Raw genomic sequence first — 23,781 nt, 5'->3', positions numbered from 1 at the left:
GGTTGCATAGGAAACTACTGATAGAGACTTGTGAACTATTGAATCCATTTCCTTGCTGTGCTCCTGTAGATGGTATCGGAAACTGTGCCTGAAGTGGAATGATCCACATTGGCTGCCAGGGCCCAGTCTCATCAGTCTCCAGATGAGGGTCACTCCAAAGCTGATGCGTTTGACCTGGGATGGATTTCCACTGCACTATTCAGAGAGCCATGGGTGGGGCTATCTGGTCCCAGGAAGAAAGGATAATCTACTAACTAACCCCAGTGACATAGATTCACCTTCTTGCCCATATAGGTAAGGAAATTTTATCCATCAAAGTCTGTAAGCAATTTTCTTTCTGATTGTAGTATGCCAATGCAAGTGAAATGACTTTTATTTCCTGGTTATACTGAAACCAGTTTCCTGATTGATTGGCAGTTCAAGCCAGTATGATATTGGGTTAAACTGAGTAAAATAATCCATTTCCAATCTCCTGAACTAACTGATTAAAATGGCCTTGAGATAGTTAGGGCACTTATTCATGATGAGCATTGTAATAACTCCAATCTCTGCTCATAATGATCCCTACGAAGAGGGATATGTGAAGACACTGAACAGTTTATCCTAATTACAGTCTTAAAAAGTCCATCAGATGCATCTCATCTCAGGTATGCCTTTGTTACCTCTGAGCTTGAGTATTCCGTGTGGCCGACTTCACAATTTCCATCCTTCATAAAACTTACATTTGTCCAAAGTTCTGCTGCCTATAACTACAGCCTGCACTAAGGCTCAGATTCACGTGTTCTCAGTTGAACAATGACCTCTCCCCTCCCATCTCTCTTAACCTTCTGTAAACAGGATTCATGATGGTGCCGATATTGGGTGACACTTCATAAGCTCTCTACAGCCGATCTTATTCTCAAGTTTACTTACAACGTTCTGCACTTATAAACCTCAATTCTAAGTCTGTAAAAATACTGCCCCCCCACCACCACCCCCCCCTCCCTCCATGCAGCCATAACCTTGTATGCCTTGGTCTGTCTAAACACCCTACGATCTATTTGTCCTTGTATGTCACAGTCTGCTGTACTGTACACAAAATAAAACTTTTCACTATACACTGTACACATGAAAATAATAAATCGAATCTACTCAAATGCTGTGCCCCTTTTCATTCTTGTCTTGCATGTATCCCTTGGTTTATTTGTTTCATTATTTAATGGCTGTGCCTTCAACTGCCTAGGCATGAACTCTGGAATTCCTCCCCTAAAACTCTCCAATTATCTAACTCTTTTTTTTTTCCTGCTTCTTTAAATATCTCCTTAAATGATGGCCAAACAGTTGAATAAGAGCTAACGGTTCTAACAGCTCCTTATATGGCAGTTAAGGTTTTGTTTGTTAACAGCCCCACATAGAACTTTGGGGTGGCTTATTACAATAAAGATGCTATGTAAATGCAGGATTTTGCTGTGGGGTATCATATTCATACATCAACTTTACGTCTTTCAACACCACCCCATCACACCATCAGCACCTCCGTGACGAAGAGTCCTAACCAGAATGTCAATGTCAGTTATGTTCTTATGACTGCTCATGGATGTGCTGTGTGTTTCCAACATTGTTGTATTACAAACATCCAACAGTGGCGATGTACAGAGGGTATTCTTTCTATTTTGGCTTTTGCTATTTCTTTGGCAGAACCATTGAGATGGTGCACCAGGAACATTGCAAAAAGAAATCACAAGGACAAACCGATCAATCAGAGGTGTCAGTCAGCAATGATTGCATGCTGACAGAGAATACGATGTGGGAAATGGTGAGAGTTGGGTAAAGTTGCTTTCGTTTTAGAATTAAATCGCCCTTTCTATTGCATACCATATGAACATACAGAAATGTCAGACAAGAAATGACCATCTGGCCTGACCTACATTGTTGTGATATTTAGTGAGTGCCATTCCAAGGTATATGTATCATTGGATATGAAGTTGAGGTAAATTTGAGGTGTACAGCTGGTAAAGTCTGATTGATTGAAATTGAATGGCATACTCCTATTCATCTGTAGTCTCCTGTGAAAGTTAATAAGGTAGATCAAAGACCTTGAAACTATTTGGAACCTTCATTGTGAAATGTTCCACATTTCATACGCAAAATCAAGACTGCACATATGTTCTGGTTGAAACAGGTCAGGTTTGAGCGGAATTCCATGTTATAATCAATCTTGATTCAGACAACAATAAGTATTTCATAATCAGTTTGTGTTACTGCACTCAGCATAGAACAAATCAGAAATTACAAAAGCAAAATACTTCTGATGCTGGTACCATGACACAGGAGTAATGGTAATAGAGCCCTTTGTGATAAAACGCTAAAAAAAAATGCTACAGTCATGTGATCATGCAACTACAAAAGTCTAACTGCCTAGTAAGTCTTATCTGAACTGCTTTCAATGCCAATATATCTTTCCACCGAAATGGTTTCTATAACATCCAACCCTAAATCATTTCATGCTATTTTATTTATTCATCTTGTACTAACAAAGCTACCTCATTAAAGCTAACTTCCCTTGCTATCTGTTCTTCCAAAAGAAAATTTAGTTCCCAGCTTTGATCTCCTTTATAACAATGTCTCCATAATGGCTATGAGATCGTACCCATTAACCTTAATTTGTGCTGTTAATTCAGTTTTGTTCTGCAAACTACGCGCAATTATGTATGAGCTATTAAATTTGTCTTTGCACCATTTTTCTCTCCCTCTGAACTCATTTATTGATGTTGTTTGTATGCTTGTACACTCTGTCCCTTTTTTGAGTACCACTATCAAAATAGTTGCCCTGTCATGCCACCATATCCTTTTGCTTTATAAACCTATGTATCGCCCTCCCAAACCCTTCCTACCTTCATTAGTCTATTGCTGTAGAATTTGATTCACTAGAACATTGCTCCCAGACTTTCATGAGTACAAGTTTCACTCTTTTTTTCTATCTGTACTGTCTTGTTAATAACTTTATCACTTTATCTTTCTGAGGAATCTTGAGTAACAACTTGTCACAGACTAACGATTAATTTGTTTAAACAAAAGCTTTAACTGTCCATCTCGTTTAACTTGTCTATTACAAATTGAAAAGGAGTGGGGGGGGGGGGTGAACAACACAAGTTATAGTAATCTAAAGTTTAAAGATCATATGATGGACGTGCCTGATAATTTGCTGTTTGACATCCTCCATCTGAAATCTGAAACAACAGAAAATGCTGGAAATATTCACTGTTTCAGGCAGCATCTGTGAATTGCAAAACTGTGTTAATATTTTAGAAATTTGTGTTGCAACTGCTTTAAAAAAATCAATTTGGGTTTCAACTCCTGATGATCAATGATGGAAAGTGCATGTGTGGACCTTAAATTGGCATTGATGATACTTTTAATAAGTACTGAAGTAACAACAGCTTACATTTATACAGCAGTTGTAAATAAACCAAGGTGCTTAAAACATGGAACCATCAAGGTAGCTATTAAGATAGGACACCAAAAGCTTGGTCCAAGGGCTGGGATTTAACAAGCCTCATAAAAGAGATGGAGAGGTTTGGGGCAAGAATTCCCAGGCATCTAAAAGCAGAATGAACAATGTTGACCAATTAAAATCAGGAACGCACAGTAGTTAGGAAGATGAGAATTGTGAATTGTAGGGCTGGAGGTGAATACAGAGATAAGGAGGACGGAAGCTATTTAGGAAATTGAAAACAGGAGCGAGAATTTTAAAATAAAAGTATTGTTAGACCACGAGCCGCCATCGATCAGGGCTGTCGATCAAACCTGTCCCAGAGATGATGCTCTCAAATGTAAAAACCCTGTCATGTTTTACTCATCCATCCATGCCTGAGAAATAGCAGCTTGGAACAAGGTAGCAAAAGGAGGATCAATGTTAGTAGGATCGTACTCCAACAAGAGTGAGTATTCCACAGGCAAAGGGAGGAGGTCAAACAGCAAATTGGTTTTGTATAGGAATGTGAGTAGCAGAATTCGTAGGATTTTTTTGTGATAACTTTCTTCATTGCCACCAGGTGGAGGAGCTGAGTCACTTGGAGACTGAACATGAAACTGATTATGGTAATGGCGGTATGAAGAATTCTGCACAGGTGAATGCCTGCTCCTCTTTAAAAGTATTGAACTTTTCTCTGCTTCTGCTTCTTCTGTGATGTGTTTAGAATGAATAAATTACTCCATCATCTGCTATTACCTCACCTGATTGATACAAAAGATTCCAACTGCCTGCCTGAGTAGATGTAAATCTTTCTTAGTGTGCTTCTGCTTGCCAAATGTGGACTGCAGGATCAGACAGACTCCACTGTACCTGTTCACTTGTTTACCTATCATGACGTTTTGTTTTATTCATTCAAGGGATGTGGGTGTTGCTGGCTGGGCCAGCACTTATTACCCATCCCTAAGTTTTGAGTCAACCACATTGCTGTGGTCTGGAGCCACATGTAGTCCAGACGAGATAAGGATAATAGTTTCCATCCCTAAAGGACATGAGTGAGTCAGATGAATTTTTTCAACAATCTGTAATGGATTCACGGTCATAATTAGATTCTAAATTCCAAATTTTTATTGAATTCAAATTTCACCATCTGTCGTGACAGGATTCGAACCCCAGTCTCCACAATATAACTTGTGTCTCCAGAGTAGTGGTAATAATCCAGCAATAATACCACTTGCCCTTCCCTGTGTTATGGGTTTTAAAAATCGTAACTTTGTTAATGCTAAGACATCATGACACCCTCAACAGGTTCCTAACACTGCTTGCTTTTAACCCCTGCAGAAAAAAATACTGTGTCCAAATGATCAGGTGGTATTCAGACTGTTGCCCTGCGTTGTAAATTGTCATGGTTACTGACTTATTCCACAGAATCAGTTGATTTAATTCCTAGTTATTTAGAATGTTATTACTTTCCTTTTGGATCAAAACTGGGAGATACAGCCGTCAGAATTTCTTGAGGACAGCTGTTGCTCGTATCACCATGGAAACGGTCCGTATAATGAGGTCAATGTGCCTGGATGCTGGTTTTTCAGACTTCCACACAAGGTTTGTTATTTTTCCTTCCTGATCTGATAGTTTTACTTTGTGTGATTTTTTAAAAAAATGTTTTGATGCTGTTTGGCTATGGGTCAACCTGATGACACTAACCCAGCTTTTCTCTCCTCATCTCAATAGACAATAGGTGCAGGAGTAGGCCATTCTACCCTCCGAGCCTGCACCACCATTCAATATGATCATGGCTGCTCATCCTTGATCAATATCCTGTTCCTGCCTTATCTCCATAACCCTTGATTCCACTATCCTTGAGAGCTCTATCCAACTCTTTCTTAAATGAATCCAGAGGCTGGGCCTCCACTGCCCTCTGGGGCAGAGCATTCCACACAGCCACCACTCTCTGGGTGAAGAAGTTTCTCCTCATCTCTGTCCTAAATGGTCTACCCCGTATTTCTAAGCTGTGTCCTCTGGTTCGGCACTCACCCATCAGTGGAAACATGTTTCCTGCCTCCAGAGTGTCCAATCCTTTATTAATCTTATGTCTCAATCCGATCCCCTTTCAGTCTTCTAAACTCAAGGGTATACAAGCCCAGTCGCTCCAGTCTATCAGCGTAAAATAGTCCTGCCAGTCCTGGAATTGACCTCATGAACCTACGCTGCATTCCCTCAATAGCCAGAATGTCTTTCCTCAAATTTGGAGACCAGAACTGCACACAATACTCCAGGTGTGGTCTCACCAGGGCCCTGTACAGCTGCAGAAGAACCTCTTTGCTTCTATACTCAATCCCTCTTGTTACGAAGGCCAGCATGCTATTAGCCTTCTTCACTACCTGCTGTACCTGCATGCTTACCTTCATTGACTGGTGTACAAGAACACACAGATCTCTTTGTACTGCCCCTTTACCTAAATTGATTCCATTTAGGTAGTAATCTGCCTTCCTGTTCTTGCCACCAAAGTGGATAACCGTACATTTATCCACATTAAACTGCATCTGCCATGCATCTGACCACTCACCTAACCTGTCCAGGTTACCCTGTAATCTCCTAACATCCTCCTCACATTTCAGCCTGCCACCCAGCTTAGTATCATCAGCAAATTTGCTAATGTTATTACTAATACTATCTTCTATATCATTAATATATATTGTAAAAAGCTCCGGTACCCCACTGGTCACTGCCTGCCATTCCGAAATGGAGCCGTTTATCACTACTGTTTGTTTCCTGTCAGCCAATTAACTTTCACTCCAAATTAGTACTTTGCCCCCAGTACCATGTGCCCTAATTTTGCTCACTGACCTCCTATGTGGGACTTTATCAAAAGCTTTCTGAAAGTCCAGGTACACTACATCTATTGGATCTCCCTCGTTCATCTTCAGAGTTACATCCTCAAAAAATTCCAGAAGATTAGTCAAGCATGATTTCCCCTTCATAAATCCATGCTGACTCTGACCTCTCCTGTTACTACTACTACTGTCGTAATTTCATCCTTTATAATAAATTCCAGCATCTGTCCCACCACTGAGGTCAGACTAACTGGTCTATAATTTCCTGCTTTCTCTCTCCCACCTTTCTTAAAAAGTGGTACAACATTAGCCACCCTCCAATCCGCAGGAACTGATCCCGAATCTATCGAACCCTGGAAAATAATCACCAACGCATCCGCGATTTCTCGAGCCGCCTCCTTCAGTACCCTGGGATGTAGACCATCAGGCCCTGGGGACTTATCAACCTTCAGACCTAACAGTCTCTCCAACACCAATTCCTGGCAAATATAAATTCCCTTCAGTTCAGGTCTTTCAGCCACTGTTACTTCAGGGAGATTGCTTGTGTCTTCCCCAGTGAACACAGGTCTGAAGTACCAATTCAATTCTTCTGCCATTTCTTTGCTCCCCGTAATATATTCCCCTGTTTCTGTCTTCAAGGGCCCAATTTTAGTCTTAACCATTTTTTTGCCTTTCACATACCTAAAAAAAAGCTTTTACTATCCTCCTTTATATTATTGGCCAGTTTACCTTCGTACCTCATTTTTTCTCTGCGTATTTCCTTCTTAGTAATCCTCTGTTGTTCTTTAAAAGCTTCCCAGTCCACCGTTTTCCCACTTATCTTTGCTATGTTATACTTTTTCTCTTTTAACTTTATATGTTTCTTAACTTCCCTCGTCAGCCATGGTCACCCATGCCTCCTTCTAGGATCTTTCTTCCTTTTGGAATGAACTGATCCTGCATCTTCTGCATTATACACAGAAATATCTGCCATTGTTCCTCCACTGTCATCCCTGCTAAGGTATTGCATCATTGAACTTTGGCCAGCTCCTCCCTCATAGCTCCATAGTTCCCTTTATTCAACAGAAATATTGTCACTTCCTGATGGTAATGGCTCTTGGCAGCTTCCCATACCACATGGACAAGCCTCCTTTAATACCTCACACAACTCATTAGTGGATATTAGCAACTGCATTTGGATGGTGTTAATAACTAAGGGGAAACACACAATGTGATTCACAGGGGTCTAATCAAATGATGGAGTTTGGGCCAAAATGCAAGACATAGTGTCAAAAGTTTAATGAGAGAGGGGATTTTAAGGAAGACAGGCAGAGGAAGAGAGGTTCTAGAAGGGAATTCCAGAACAAAGCTCTTGGGTGGCTGAACTCAAAGCCACTAATTGGGAAAAGGAAAGAAGACACCCAAGAGACCTGAATCAAAAGAACAAGTTACTTGGGGATGAGTTGTACTAGTGCGTAGTGTGAGGCCAGACCATAAGGTATTAGAGTACCTGATTAGTGATAGAGTCATACAGCACGGAAACAGACCATTTCGGTCCAACTAGTCTATGCTGACCAAGTTTCCCAAAATAAACTAGTCACGCTTGCCTGCGTTTGGCCCATATCCCTCTAAACCTTTCCTATTCATGTACCAAATGTCTTTTAAATGGTGCAACTGTTCCTGCATCCACCACTTTTACTAGCAGTTCATTCCACATAGAAACCACCCTCTGTATGAAAAAGTTGCACATTAGGTCCCCTTTAAATCTTTCTCATCTCACCTTAAAATATGCTTCCTGGTTTTGAACTCACCCATCATAGGGAAAAGACCTTTTGCTACTTACCTTTATCTATGCCCCTTATGATTTTATAAACCTCAGTAAGGTCACTCCTCAATCCCCTACACACTTGTGAAAAATGGCCCAGCTTATTAGTATAATTCAAATCTCCAGTCCCAGCAATACCCTGGTAAATCTTTTCTGGATCCTCTCCGGTTTAATAATACCCTTCCTTTGGCAAGACAACCAGAACTGCATGTAGTACTCCAGAAGAGGTCTTACCAATGCCCTGTACAACCTCGATATGATGTCCCAGTTCCTATAATCAGTGGTCCGAACAATGAAGGCAAGCGTGCTAAACATCTTCTTAACCACTGTGTCTAACTGTGATGCAACTTGCAAAGAACTGTGTACCCGAACCCTCGGGTCTCTTTGTTCGACAATGCTACCCAGGGCCCTACTGTTACAAGTCCTGCCCTTGTTTGTTTTATCAAAATGCAATACCTTACATTTGTCCAAATTAAACTCCATTTGCCAACCCTCAGCCCATTGGCTCAATTGATCAAGATCCATTTGTAATCTTGGGTAACCTTCTTCACTGTCAACTATGCCACCAATTTAGGTGTCACCTGCAAACCTACTAATCATGCCTCTTAAATCCTCATTCAATAGTTCATGTAAATGACAAGGAAGGGTGTACCCAGTACTGATCGCTGTGGAACACCACTGGTCACAGGCCTCCACTCCGAAAAACAGCCCTCCACCACCACCACTGTCTCCTAATGTCAAGCCAGTTTTGTATCCAATTGTATCCTGAATCCCATGTGATCTAACTTTATGAATTAGTCTACCATGCGGAACCTGTCAAAGGCTTTACTAAAGTCCATGGAGACAATGTCTACCGATCTGCTCTCATCAATCTTTTTGGTTGCATCCTCAAAAAACTCAGTCAAGTTTCTGGCAGATTGCAAAGGAGCAGTGGTGGATGGAGTGATCAAGATGAGGAGGAGATTAGCAGCTCAGATATTCACCAATTAGGAATGTTGGACAAGGGAAATGAGAAGTGAAATTTTTGGGAACCAGAAGTATACAAATTGGCATGGTATTGTTGCGACAACAGTCAGGGCAAAGTTTATATGCGCTTACGCAACCCCACTTGAGATGCTGTGCCAAGCTTTGTATTTATTGAGTTTACTTCATTGCCTTCGGGGAAATATGATGATGTGCCACCAGCTAAAATACAATTGATTGGCTTGTGTGGCCGTTTCAGGGGGTGTTTAGGAGTTAACCACATTGATGGAGTGTCTGGAATCATGTAAAGCCGAGACCTGGTGAGGGCAACAGGTTTTCTTTCCTGTAGGACACTAATCATCCAGGTGAGTTTTTCTGACAATCCAGCAGTTTCAAATTCGCCATCATCAATACTAACCATTACTCCTAGACTTATTTAATTGAATTTTAACAAAATGGGATGCCCTGATGGGATTTGAACTCTTGTCTCCGAGTCATTAGCCGGGGCTCTGGATTACTAGTCCAGTAACATAACCACTATACAATGATACCACCGTTGAACTGGGCATGTGGATTGGGATGTTAACAGTGTTGTCGCAATGGTTTTCCATAATTTCTGGAAATCAAACGTGTGACTCTGATCTTTAGTTAACAGTTTCCCCGTATTGGCATTGAAATAGGTGGGGTAATATAATTGAACCTGCTTTCTTCCTCTGTCTATATCAGGACGGGAATCAGAACAATGTTGGGAGCCCCTTTGCGAAGGATTTCCTCTCTAAGATGGAAGATGGTACATTGCAGGCTGGCACCAATGCAACAAGTGCAACCAGAGCACTGGAAATCAATAAGATGATTTCATTCTGGAGGAACGCTCAAAAAAGAATCAGGTGATGGGTGATGGGTGATTCCCTCTCTCATTTCATAAAATCCCTACAGTGTGGAAACAGGCCATTTGGCCAAACAAGTCTGCACCGACCATCCAAAGAATAACCCAGCCAGACCCATTCCCCTACCCTATTACTCTACATTTACCCTGACGAATGTATCTAACCCATACATCCCTGCACACTATGGGCAATTTAGCATAGCCAACTCAGTAACCTGCACATCTTTGGATTGTGGGAGGAAACTGGAGCACCTGGAGGAAGTCCATGCAGACACTGGGAGAATGTTCAAACTCCACACAGACAGTCACCTAAAGCTGGAATCGAACCTGTGTCCCTGGCATTGTGAGGCAGCAGTACTAAAGACTGAGCCACTGTGCCTCCTGAACTTACATTGACTCATTTGAACTAGGAGCCAGAACCTTTTGGCCCTTGGAGCCCATTGTGCCATTTGATAAGATCATGTCTGATCTAACTGTGGCCTCAACTCTTTTTTTTTATATTCCCCCTGTCTACCTCATTACCCCTTGACTCTTCTGCCAACAAAGAATTATTCTAACTCTTAAATAAATTCAATGACCCTGTCTCCACCATTGCCTGAGAACAGCATTCCACAGTCAAATGACCCTCTTGAGAGGGGAAAAAACTTCTCATTCACGTCTTAAGTTGGAGACTTTAATTTTAATCTCTGTCCTCTAGTCCAATGATTCCCCATAAGAGGAATCATTCTGTCAGCATCCACCCTGCCATATCCCCTCGGGATTTTATATGTTCCAATAAGATTACCTCTCATTCAACTAACTCCAATGGATCCAGCCTCAACCTTTTCCTCATAAGATAACCCCTCATTCCAGGAAAAACTGAGTGAATAATTCTGATCACACGCAGTTTCTTGCAAATGGTCTCTGAACTGTTTGTACTCAGTAAACTGAGTGTTGTCATGGCCTGGGAGTAGAACACTACACTCTATGTCAATATCAAGCAAATCAGATCTGGTGCAACACAATGCTGTCTGTATTATGATCCATAATATCCTTCCAGATTATTCCATTTTAGGCAGTCAATAGGAATAGTTGGTCTTGAATTTGGGACATTTTCTTTCCTGTGAATTAGGTATCCAAGATATCTGGACTCCTCCGGGCAATGGAACATTCCGATTTTTTTTTTTGTTTGTTTTTATTTTTTTTTGTCACTCCGCTATTGGTGTGTCCTAAAGTCTGGACTTTCTTTCCTCCACCTCCCTGACTCTTCCACCTTTTTCTTTTTTAAGGTACTCGTTAAAATCCAGTATTGGTCATCTGGCCTAGCATCTCCTTATGTGGTTCAGTGCTTTGTTCTATATGCTGCATGTAAAATGCCTTTGGATGTTTTATTGTGTTAGCGGTGCTATATAAATATCAGATGTTATTGAATGGACATGACTGAGCATCAGAGAATAGCGTCTTGCCTCAGCCGAGATTGTCAGAAGGAACAGTCCCTTCCTTTTGTCAACAATTATTCCCCCCTACTGGCAAGGTAGTAATACAGCAACATTGCCATAATGCATGGATGAGAAAACACACTACTGGGTAGGGATTCTTCATTTCACTGCAATTGCTAACAGTATTCAAAAAGACAATGGCATTGTTAATGCCCACCCTCACAGAGGATGACCTGTTTTCAAAATCCGTACGAACCTGCTTGGCCCACAACCTTAGACATCATGTTCTTTAACGTGACAGTAATTCTATGATATGTGTGGCTTCTAAACCTGATTGCAGTTGATATCAACAGTAGTATCATCAGTCTGAGTATGTTGACTGCAGGAGGTCATTGAGCTGTGTAATAAAATAACACCAATTTGCTTCCTTCTGCAGTTCTCAGATTGTTCTGATGCTGAGGAAAAGTGAGCTACCTCGAACAGTCACAAGGTGTGTTTGCAAGTCTGTGGGTATTTCCATTTGTTGTTTAGTTCACCCTTCTACCTGATATTGCCTCTTGCAGGAGTCTGATGACTTAACTGGGCTCTATTCAAATGCCTGTTCTTTATTTGTGAACTTAGAGATTGAATGTGGACCAGCTCTTTACTGGGAAAGTCACTCACAGTTAACTCAGATTTGTCTCCACCTGATGTTGTCATTCTGGTATCTTCAAAGCAGGGATTGATGGATGGATGGATGGTGCTAAGCTAAGGTTGCTGCCCATAGCGAATGAAAATAAATTATCTGGAAAATTTACTTGGACTGAATATACTGGGAAATGGACCCTCATGGACAAAGTTGATGCTCTGCTTTATTAGTAACTTCTTAGGGCTATTTTTTAGTAGTCACTGAATGGATGTGGGAGTCACTGGCTGGGTCAGCACTTTTGCTTATCCCTAGTTCAGAGATTGGTGGTGAGCTGCCTTTTTGAACAGCTGTAATCTTTTGGCGTTGGCACTCCCCACAATGCTGTTAGGAAAGGAGTTCCTTGGAAGGGTACTTGCAGGTAGTGTTGTTTCAATGTATCTGCTGCCTCTGTCCTTCTAGATGGCAGTGGAAGTTTGGAAAATGCTGTCAAAACAAACTTGGTGAGTTTCTGCAGTGCATCCTGTAGATGGTACACACTGCTGTTACTGTGCATTGTTAGAACATAGAACATAGAACAATACAGCACAGAACAGGCCCTTCGGCCCACGATGTTGTGCCGAACTTCTATCCTAGATTAAGCACCCATCCGTGTACCTATCCAAATGCCGCTTAAAGGTCGCCAATGATTCTGACTCTACCACTCCCACGGGCAGCGCATTCTATGCCCCCACCACTCTCTGGGTAAAGAACCCACCCCTGACATCTCCCCTATACCTTCCACCCTTCACCTTAAATTTATGTCCCCTTGTAACACTCTGTTGTACCTGGGGGAAAAGTTTCTGACTGTCTACTCTATCTATTCCTCTGATCATCTTATAAACCTCTATCAAGTCACCCCTCATCCTTCACCGTTCCAACGAGAAAAGGCGGAGAACTCTCAACCTATCCTCGTACGACCTACACTCCATTCCAGGCAACATCCTGGTAAATCTTCTCTGCACCCTCTCCAAAGCTTCCACATCTTTCCTAAAGTGAGGCGACCAGAACTGCACACAGTACTCCAACTGTGGCCTAACCAAAGTCCTGTACAGCTGCAACATCACTTCACGACTCTTGAATTCAATCCCCCTGCTAATGAACGATAATACACCATAGGCCTTCTTACAAACTCTATCCACCTGAGTGGCAACTTTCAAAGATCTATGTACATAGACCCCAAGATCCCTCTGTTCCTCCACCTGACTAAGAACCCTACCATTAACCCTGTATTCCGCATTCTTATTTGCTCTTCCAAAATGGACAACCTCACACTTGGCAGGGTTGAATTCCATCTGCCACTCCTCAGCCCAGCTCTGCATCATATCTAAGTCCCTTTGCAAACGACAAATGCCCTCCTCACTGTCCACAACTCCACCTATCTTCGTATCATCTGCGAATTTACTGACCCACCCTTCGACTCCCTCATCCAAGTCATTAATGAATTGTTGGTGGGCAGAGTGTATATTTGTGGATGTGATGTCATACAGGCAGGATGCTTGTCCTGTATGTTGTCAGACTTCTTGTTTTATTAGAGCTGCACTCATCCAGGCAACTGGGTAGTCTTTCATCATAACCCTGATGTACCTTGTGAATGGTGGGCAGGATTTGGGGAGACAGAAAGTGGGTTAGTTGCTGCTGGATTCCTGGCCATTGTATTTAAATGGCTAGTCCAGTTCACTTTCTGGACAATGGTAACTCCCAAGATATTGATAATGGGACAATTCAATGATAATGCCATCGTATATGAATAGGTAACGGTTGGATCCTGTCTTGTTGGAGATGATCATTACTTGACAGTTGTGTGATGCAAATGTTACTTTGCATTTGTCAGCCGAAGTTTGATATTAAACAGTATTAGATTATTAGCTATGTCCTGCTAAATGTTTCACTTCCACAATTGCAGGCATCCTTCATATGATGAAGAAAATGATTATGGAGCTATTTTGCCACAAGTCATTACAGCTGGCACAGTGACCAGACGGGCGGTTGAACCGACCTGGCTAACTGCCAGCAATGCACGGGTAAGTGACGCTGACAGAGAATATTAGGACAGCAGACAGTTTCTATAACCACAGCCTTTCATTCCTTACAGATGTCATCTGCAGTGGTTTGAGAAGTCGGTGCAGTAGGAACGTTACTTTGTGTCGAACTGTGCTAGAGGAATGCGTGACTGTACTTCTTAACATGTCGGATTTGGCTCAGTTGGTAGTACGCTCACTACAAGAGAGACAAGGTTCCAGGTACAAGTACCACTCCAGAATCTGAGTGCAACAATCAAGGCTGATACTCAAATAACAGTACTGAGAGGATGTTGCACTTGCTGAGGTGGTCCCATCTCCCTCCTTGTGTGAACACAATAATATACAATTATACAGCACAGGGACAGGTCCATCGGCCCACCAAGCCAGCTCCAGTTCCTCATTTTTGTTTAGACCCATGCGCAGTGTCTATCCCTCTAGCCTCCTGTTCATCTGTCTATCAAGATACTACTTAAATGTTGCTAACATGCCTACTTTCATCACCTTCACTGGTAGTACATTCCAAACACCCACCACCTTCTGTGTGAAAACTTTTCCCCACACTTCTCCCCTCACCATGAACCTGTGCCTCTTGTAAATGACCTTTCCACTCTGAGGGAGAAAGCCTCTGACTATTCACTCTGTCTCTGCCTGTCATATTTTTGTAGACCTCTATCATGTCACCCTTCAGCTGCTATCTTTTCAGTGAAAACAATGAGTTTATCCAACCTTCCAGACCAGGCAACATGCTGGTAAACCTTCCCTGCACCCTCTCCAAAACATCCACATCCTTCTGGTAGTGTCGCAACCAGAACTGCGTGCAATATTCTAAAGGTGGCTTAACTAAAGTTTTGTAGAGCTGTAATATAACTTGCCAACTTTTGTATTTGATTCCCTGGTTGATGAAGGCAAGCCTACTGTATGTCTTCTTGACCACCTTATCCATCTGCGTTGCCACTTTCAGGGATATGTGGACCTGTATGCCCAGATCCCTCAGTATATCAATGCTGCGAAGGGTTCTGCATTTATTCTGTAATTTGCAACTGAATTTGATTTTTCAAAATGCATCACCTTCCCTTTGTCCAGATTAAACTCCATCTGCCATTGCCCTGCCCAAATCTGCAATTTATCTATATCCCGCTCCATTCTTTGACACTCCTCACTATCTGCAACTCTGCCAATTTTGGTGGCACCTGCAAACTTACTAATCAGATCACCTGCATTTCCTCCAGATCATTTACATATATTACAAACAAGAAAGGCCCTAGCACTGATCCCTGTGGAACATCACTAGTTACTGATCTTCATTCTGAAAAGTACTCTTAAAGATCTCATACTTCTGCTTTGAAGACTAGGAAAGCTATCCCTGGTGTCCTGGCCAATATTTATCCTTCACTCATCATCACAAAAAAACTATTTAAAATAGTTTATGTTGACATTATCGGTTTACTGTTTGCAGGAGTTCGTTGTGCATGAAACATTTGCAAATTGGAAGTTGATTAAAAGTGGTACAGTGAGAATTCTGAGCCAGCGTGTTCCCCGAGAGTGAAGAGCAAGGGCAGCAAATCCAGGGAGAACCCTGGATGTCAAGAGACAGTGAGAGTTTGAGAAAGAAAAAGAAGGAAATGTGTTAGGGGCAGTGTATTATAAACAGGAGAGGACCTTCAAAGGTAGGGTGTGTAGGGGGTGCTTAAAATAAATTAGGAGGACCCAGAAGGGTCACAAATTATCTTTGACAGATAAGATTAAGGAAAATCCCCCAAGACATTCCTATTTACAGTAAGAGTATGACTGTGGAATGAGTGGTGTCACTTAGAGATCAAAAGGGTATTTGTATATGCAGCCAGAGGACATGGGTGAGGGGTTAAATGAATGTTTCTCATCCGTATTCACAAAGGAAAAGGACGTTATTGTCAGGAATTTCATTTGGGAGGATGAGGTTCTAAAACATGTTAAAGAGGAGGTATTAGATGTTTTAGTGGGCGTAAAGGTGCATAAATCACCTGGGCCTGATGAGATATATCTCAGACTGCTATGGGTGGCAAGGGAAGAGATTGCTGGGGCTCTAGTAGAGATATTTAATTTTTGGCTGGCCGCACGTGAAGTGCTAGATGACCGGAGGTTGACTGATGTGGTTCCTTTGTTCAAGAAGGGAAGCAGGGCTATGCCAGGTAATTGTAGTCTGATGTTGAGAGTGTGGTGCTGGAAAAGCATACCAGGTTCAGCAGCATCCGAAAAGCAGGCAAATTGACGTTTCGGGCAAAAACCCTTCAATTAAGGGCTTTTGCCCAAAACGTCAATTTTCCTGCTCCTCGGATGCTGCCTGATCTGCTGTGCTTTTCCAACACCACAATCTCGACTCTAAACTCCAGCATCTGCAGTCCTCACTTTCGCAGTCTGATGTCAGCAGTAGGGAAATCAGTGGAGAAACATTCTGAGGGACAAGATTAATCAACACTTGGAAAGGCAGAAATTGATTAGGGATAGTCAGCATGGATTTGTTAGAGATCCTGTCTGACTAATTTTTAATTGAGTTTTTAAAAAAAATGTGACTAAATATATTGAGGGTATTGCTGCTTACATAGACTTCAGTAAGACCTTTGACAATGTTCCATGTGGAAGGCTGATCCATGAAGTAAGAGCCCATGGGATCCAAAGCAAGTTGGCAAACTGGATCCAAAATTGACTTTTAATAAGGAGGCAAAGGGGGATGGTGGAGAGTTGTTTTTGTAGCTGGTAGTGTCTGACTAGTCATGTACCATGGGAATTGGTGCTGGGATCCTTGCCCTTTGTTATGTACATTAACCTCTTGAATGTGAATGTAGAAGGTATAATTAGTAAATTGCAGATTTGGTGGTGGTGTTAATGTGGAGGATGGGTCTCAGGATACAGTCTGATATTGATTAGTTGATAAATTGGGCAGAGCAATGGTAAATGGAATGTAATCCCGATAAGTGTGAGGCAATGCATTTTGGGAGGTCTAATAAGGGAAGAATATACACAATGAATAATAGGTCCATGGGAATAACTGAGGAACAAAGGGATCTTTGTGTACACGTCCTTATCCCTCGAGGTGTCAGCACAGGTAAACAGGTGGTGAAGAAGGCATGTGGGATTCTTGCTTTCATTAGCTGGGGTGTAGAATACAGCAGCAAGGAGGTCTTGTTGGGACGTTATAAAAGGTTGATTTAGCTACAATGCTGTGTGCAGCTGTGGTCACCACACTATTGGAAGAATGTGATTGTACTGGAGGAAGTGCAGATGAGATTCACCAGGATGTTGCCTCTGATGAAAAGTCTGTTATGAAGGGAGAATGGATAGGTGGGGTTTATTTTCCTTGGAGCACAGAGGGCTGAGGGGGATCTGAGAGGCGTAGACCAAGTAGATCGTGATAATCCTTTCCCCTTGGCAAATCTATCCAAAACCAGAGAGCACAAGTTTAAAGTGAGGAATAAGTGGTTTAGAGGAGATCTGAGGATTTTTCTTTCTCCCAGTGGGTGGTAGAAATAAAAAAAACACCTTTTTAGAATAGTTTTATTTCATAAAGATTTGCTAAAGATTTCATAAAGATATGTTATCACCTCTCAAACCATCTTACATAGTATAAATTATTAGAAGTCATCATTGTCTTGCCAGACCATTAGGGTGGTGGAGTGAAGGTACACTCAACAATTAACAAGTATCCAATATAACACTTAGATTACCAAGGCATAGTAGGCAATAGACCAAGGGCAAGTAAATGGGATTAGTGTACGTTTGGTGTTTGCTGGTCAGTATAGACATGCTGGGCTGATGGGCCTGTTTCTGTAGAGTACGATTGTATGATTGGCTACCATAGTTCCTATACAAAAGGCAATAACAGTTCAGAAGTACTTCCTGAACTGTAAAGCACTTTGTGATATCTGGTAATTGTGAGAAGTGCTATTAAAATCTTTATTTCTTTTTAATTGGTATTAACAGCCCAACCAAAAATCCTGAAGAATTAATGCATACTGAATATTATAAGATGCTGTAAAGAAGGCCACAGTTCCTATATTGTTCAGCAGGATGTTAATGTTTGGTGCTGGTCCTGACCAGGGTCAGATGTGTCCCTGCAACTGGGCATTATACAAGCTCTTAATGCTGAGTCAACCTCAGAATTAATGTATAAGCATCAAATTTTGCTCAGAAAACGCAAACTGTTCGTGAGACACAATTTCCCATGCCAAAAGGTCAGTTTTCAAGTGGACCAGGACACTATAGACATGGGAAAATGGTAACATTGTGCAAAAATGTAAAACTGACAAATGCAATCGACAGCCCCCTTTACACCTCAGCCAGTTGTCATTTCTGTTCACATCAGTAGGAATGCCAGATTGGTCACATGCAAAGCTGACATCTGATTTTTAAATTTTTTTTTGTTCCATGCCACCATGTGCAGCTTGCATTTATCCTGCGCATTTAACCTTGTAAATGGCGCAAGCAACATAACAGGAGCAATTCTCCAACAAAATTAAATATAAGTAGGTACAAAGACAAGTAGTTCAGGGAAAGCTGATGGAATTCCATAAATCTGTAAAAGAGAGAGGCTTTAAGGAACATCGTCAAAGAGGAGAGAGGGAGAGCAGGCCAGAGATGTTTATGGAAGAGGTAGTAAAGAGTTTAGGATCAAAACGGTTGAAAACTTAGCCACCATTGGTGGGACAGTTAAAATAGGGGATGCAGAAGATTCCAGAGTTGAAGAAGCACAGAGTCTCTTTGGATTTGGAAGAGGTCAGAGAGATAGAGAGGGGAGAGGCCATGCAGGGATTTGAAAAGAACTTTGGTCACATTCAATTCTGAAATGTTCAATCACCAGTGCAAGTTGGTGAACATAGGATGATGGATGAGTTGGCTGACTTAGGGACAGCAGAGATTTGAATGAGCTCACATTTAAGGATGGGTCAAATTAACAAAGGTTGATTTCAGTGTAAAAATCAGAAAAACCTAAATATGTAGATGTTATTGGAAGTGTGCGCTTGTGGGGTGTGTGGTATAGGGCGGGGGAATGGATAGGAATGTATTGGCATCATTGCCAGAACGTTTTATATCCACATAAGATCATCAGTTGATTTTAATTTTTCTCCTTTTCTCCTTATAGCACCCCATCAGCTAACCTCATACGTTCAGGATGTAATTTCCTAGTCCACACAACACATTATTACCCAGGGCAACGTGTTTGGTTATGGAGTTGTCATTGTGGGAGCTACTGTTTTCTTGTTAACCGAACAAAGAATATAAATGGATTGTGATCATTTCTCTCTCTCAGACCGATCGTGTGGGTAGTGAACTAAAGGCAATGGTTCAGGTACCACCAGGGTACCACCTGGTCGGAGCAGATGTTGACTCACAAGAGCTGTGGATTGCTGCCATTCTTGGAGAAGCCCATTTTGCGAGAATACATGGTAAGCTGGTAAAGTGGAAAGGTGGGCATTTGCAGACTCATGGAAACACAAATCTTAATGTGGGCTAATCATAAGTTTCAGGGATTGATCTAACTTATACAATTTACATATCAAAAGAGCAATCCCAATTGTCTTTCACTTTGCATAAACTTCACAAACAAATGGCTTTTCAGCCTATCTCAGAAGTCATAATTAATAATTTACATTTTTCCATTTTATACAGGTGGTATCAGATGAAACAATAGTGCTTGATACAAAGTAGATGATGGGTCTCTGGTCTTCCATGCACTTTTGCTCCTTTTGTTCCATCACTAGTATCACCATCCTTCAGGATTCTCTGGAAGTCTTTCCCTAAACCATTCCATCAATCCTATTCTCTCTCTCTCTTTTTAAAACCCTGTGGTTTCTCCAGTATAGAAAAAAGAATATAGGAGCTGGAATAGATAGTTCAATCCATTGAGCCCATACCGCTATTGATATGATCATGGTTGATCCTGTATCTCAACGCCTACCCTCGCTTTGTACCTGTAATCCTTGACACCTTTAGCTGCTAGACATTTCTTTATTTCTTAAATATATTAATTGACTTCGAGTCATAGAGATGTACAGCATGGAAACAGACCCTTCCGTCCAACTCATCCATGCCGATCAGATATCCCAACCCAGTCTAGTCCCACTTGCCAGCACTTGCCCCATATCTCTCCAAACCCTTCCTATTCAGATACCCATCCAGATGCCTTTCAAATGCTGTAACAGCCTCTACCCCTTCCTCTGGTAGCTCATTCCATAAATGTGCTATCCTCTGTGTGAAAAAGTTGCCCCTTAGGTCTCTTCTATATCTTTCCCCTCTCACCATAAACTTATGCCGTCTAGTTCTGGACTCCCTCACCCCAGGGAAAAGACTTTGTCTATTTATTATGGTAGAAAATTCTGCAGGTTCACCATCATCTGATTGAAGAAATTTCTGCACATTCTGAAATGACCTACCATATATTCTGAGCTCATAATCCCTCACTCTGGATCCATTGGCCATGGGAAACATGCATCCAGTCTTGTCAGAATTTTATATTTCAATATGATCCCCTCTCATTCTTCTAAACACCAGTGAATACAGACAGGTTTGACACAATCTCTCCTCATATAATTGTAGCAATTGGAACAATGTCAGCCAGATGGATCTCCTAGAATATGACTTCTCTGGGCTGTTAACCTGGTCCAAATAGGGAGTCCAGGCTGATGGATAGATATAAACAGAAGTGACAGGGGTTCTGATCACCTTAGGAGCCAGCTCTGTGCTAGCTGGGTCAATGTCATGTACCGTGTACGTGTAAATAAATGGTGACTTGGTGAGGAGATACTGGCCTTCATGGAGTTATATTAATGATAAATCTGCTAACCCAGGAATCCATCTAGAGAACCTTCATTGCACTTCCTCCATGGAAAGTCTACCTTTCTCAGACAAGGAGACCAAATCTGTGCACGGTATTTTAGGTGTGCTCTGACCAAAGCCCTGTCCAACTGCAACTCACTTACTTTCAGTGGCTTGTGTACAAGGATTTTGTACATCAAAATTTCTCAAATATGACTGTTCAATAATACTCTGACATTGTTCTTGTCCAAGTTATATTGCATCAATTGTGCATTTCTCACTTAACGTGCCTAAATTATCTTGAAGGCTATTTACATCCCCTCACCAGTCAAAGCCCCATTCAGCTTTTTGTCATCAGCAAACATAAAAATAATATATTCCCTCATCTAAATTGTTGATATACATAGTGAATAGCCCAAGCATTGTTCCATGCGGTATCTCACTTGTTGCTGCCTTTCACTCATCATTCCTACTCTGTTTCTTGTATGCTAACCAATTCTCAATCCATGTCATTATATTCTCCCCAATCCCATGTGCTTTTATTTTGCACACTAATGTGGAATTTCATCGAAAGCTTTCTCAGAAATCCAACTACATCGCATGCCCTGGTTTTCCCTCTTCTATTCTTGAAAACTCCAGTAGTTTTGTCAAACGTAATTTTGTTTTCATAAATCCATGTTCATTTTGTGTCATTCTGTTGGTATTTTCTAAGTATTTAATTTTCTGATTTTTGTTACAATAGAATTCAGTATTTGTCCTAATACTGATGTTCGCTAACTCGTCAGCAATATCCTGTTTCCTACCTTTTTTTTGAATAGTAGGCTTACATTTGCCACCCTTCAATATGTCAGCATTGTTCTAGAATCTATAGAATTGTGGAAAATGACAACCAATGCATCCAGTATATCCAAGGTTACCACCTTTTTAATACTGTGGGATGTAGATTATCGGGCTTTGGTGCTTTTATTAGCTTTTACTAGTTTCTCCTTCAGTTCCTCCTTCCCTATGCCCTTCGTTTCCCGAGCATTTCTGGGTAGCTTATTGTATCTTGTTGAGTTCGCTGTTGAGCTGTACAATAACAGGATTGTAACAATTATTCCCTTGTCATTAGAGCTGGATATTTAGTGTCTTCACATATATGCTGCTTCAATCACTTACTCCATGGGCAACCAATCAAAGTTGTATTTATTTAATTAATTTAATGTAGGAAAAATACCAAAAATGCTTAACGAGAGTAATCAGGCAAAACTTGACAAAAGAAAAATTAACCACATACTTGGTTGTACAGGACCAAATACAAATAGTAAGGTGATTTATTTCAGTGGTGTGTAATATATAAGCACCCTGATTCAACACTACACAATAAAAAGAAACAAAATGCACTTCTTTGCATTGTGAACTTCCTTATGTGATTTTAAAAAGAAGCCTTCTAACTTTACTTCAGCATTTGTAATTACTTAGTGACATTCTTTACTGATCTTTACTAATTTACAGCATAACCGACAGAATTCTGTTTAAAAATATTGTTTCGCTATATCCCTGTGTTTGTTTTATCCTTGTTTGTTTACAGCTGAAATGGCAAGCTGGCAGATCTCCTTGTCAAGTGTTCAGGAACAGAGCTATGCCACAGTACCTATAATAGAGTAATTATTGATTACTGTGATGTCTTAATAAATAGCAGTTTGTTTAGTCTTTGAGGAATACAGTGTCTATTAACCACCTTTCATTCAGCTGTCTTTTGTTCTGCATGAGTTGAACAGCCTTTTGAAATTGACAGAATAAAGTGGGAAGTTGAACCTTGGCAATAATACATATCAGGGCCAGTGTAATCAAATCTGAATTAACTTCTGGAAGCTCCCTAGGGTTTAACAAGAACAATAGTCGATCTATGTAGTCTACATATTGTGACAACACTATTGCTGACTAGAATGGAGAGTCAATCATGCCTGCTAGTTGCATTCTGCAGTAGAAATCATTGTTTTATCAGATGTTGCAGTTTCAGCCATTGATTCTGTTCATGGTATTTTGTAGAAATCTGGAAATACTGATTATTAAATTATTTTGTGAGATATGAGCATGACTGGAAAGGTCAGCATTTGTTACCCATCCTCCGTTGCCCTCCAGAATGTGCTGGTGAGCTGCTGCCTTGAACTTCTGTAGTTCACTTGGTGTAGGTACATGCACAGTACTCTATTGCACTGTTTGAACAGCCTCCACTTGTGGCATATATAGACTTGGTTTGCTTTGCAGTTCGCTGAGTAAATAATCTTCTCAGTACTGCCTCGAGTTCCACAGTATGTTCATGTAATTGGTTGATGCAGCGGTGTCAATGGAAAGCATTTTGTAAGTTTCCTTCTGCTGTGCCAGGATATGATGGGAGATTGTTCTTCAGTGGGGGGGGGACACAGTTATTTGTCTCTCTATCTCTTAAGTCTGATGTAGTTAGTAAACCATTCAGATTGATGATTTTTTTGTTTTACCTTTTGGCTATAACTCATGTCTTGTGCATCTCTCTCCTGTCAGGCTGCACTGCGTTTGGCTGGATGACGCTTCAGGGGAAAAAGAGCAATGGTACAGATCTACACAGCAAGACAGCTGTCACTGTGGGAATCAGTCGGGAACATGCCAAGGTTTTCAATTACGGACGGATATATGGTGCTGGGCAGCCATTCGCAGAGAGGCTCCTCATGCAGTTTAATCACCGTCTCACGCCTCAGGAAGCTGAAGAGAAAGCACGGCAGATGTACGCAGTGACTAAGGGCATCCGGAGGTGAGCTCGCTCGCACCCTCTCTCTTCCTATCCTTTGCACTCTGACTCATCCTTTGTGACAAATAACCTGGTTACAGTAAAGCTTTTTCAGCCTTAGATGGTGCCGGGAGGGATGAGACTAAAACATTTATGGCAGCACCAGGCACACTCTCTGGACTGCCGTTGTGTGGACTTG

The 23,781-nt window shown here is 41.4% G+C and overlaps 1 protein-coding gene across 15 annotated transcripts in view; it reads left to right on the top strand.

Annotated features, from left to right (window-relative positions):
* polg (polymerase (DNA directed), gamma) overlaps window positions 1–23,781 on the top strand; it is a 51,051-nt gene that overhangs the window by 19,463 nt on the left and 7,807 nt on the right. For 13 of the 15 annotated variants that reach the window (XM_072565167.1, XM_072565165.1, XM_072565164.1 and 10 more), the window contains exons 11-19: window positions 70–294; window positions 1,678–1,795; window positions 4,035–4,110; window positions 4,932–5,056; window positions 9,782–9,942; window positions 11,796–11,849; window positions 13,930–14,047; window positions 19,332–19,467; window positions 23,360–23,606. In XM_072565167.1, coding sequence (XP_072421268.1) covers window positions 70–294; window positions 1,678–1,795; window positions 4,035–4,110; window positions 4,932–5,056; window positions 9,782–9,942; window positions 11,796–11,849; window positions 13,930–14,047; window positions 19,332–19,467; window positions 23,360–23,606 — 1,260 coding nt within the window. The remainder of the gene's footprint in view (window positions 1–69; window positions 295–1,677; window positions 1,796–4,034; window positions 4,111–4,931; window positions 5,057–9,781; window positions 9,943–11,795; window positions 11,850–13,929; window positions 14,048–19,331; window positions 19,468–23,359; window positions 23,607–23,781) is intronic. The other 2 variants (XM_072565171.1, XM_072565170.1) reach the window with 2 other exon arrangements.

This window comes from Chiloscyllium punctatum, chromosome 48 (assembly GCF_047496795.1).
Source record: "Chiloscyllium punctatum isolate Juve2018m chromosome 48, sChiPun1.3, whole genome shotgun sequence".
NCBI lineage: Eukaryota > Metazoa > Chordata > Chondrichthyes > Orectolobiformes > Hemiscylliidae > Chiloscyllium > Chiloscyllium punctatum.
This window is presented reverse-complemented; position numbering and strand designations above follow the sequence as displayed.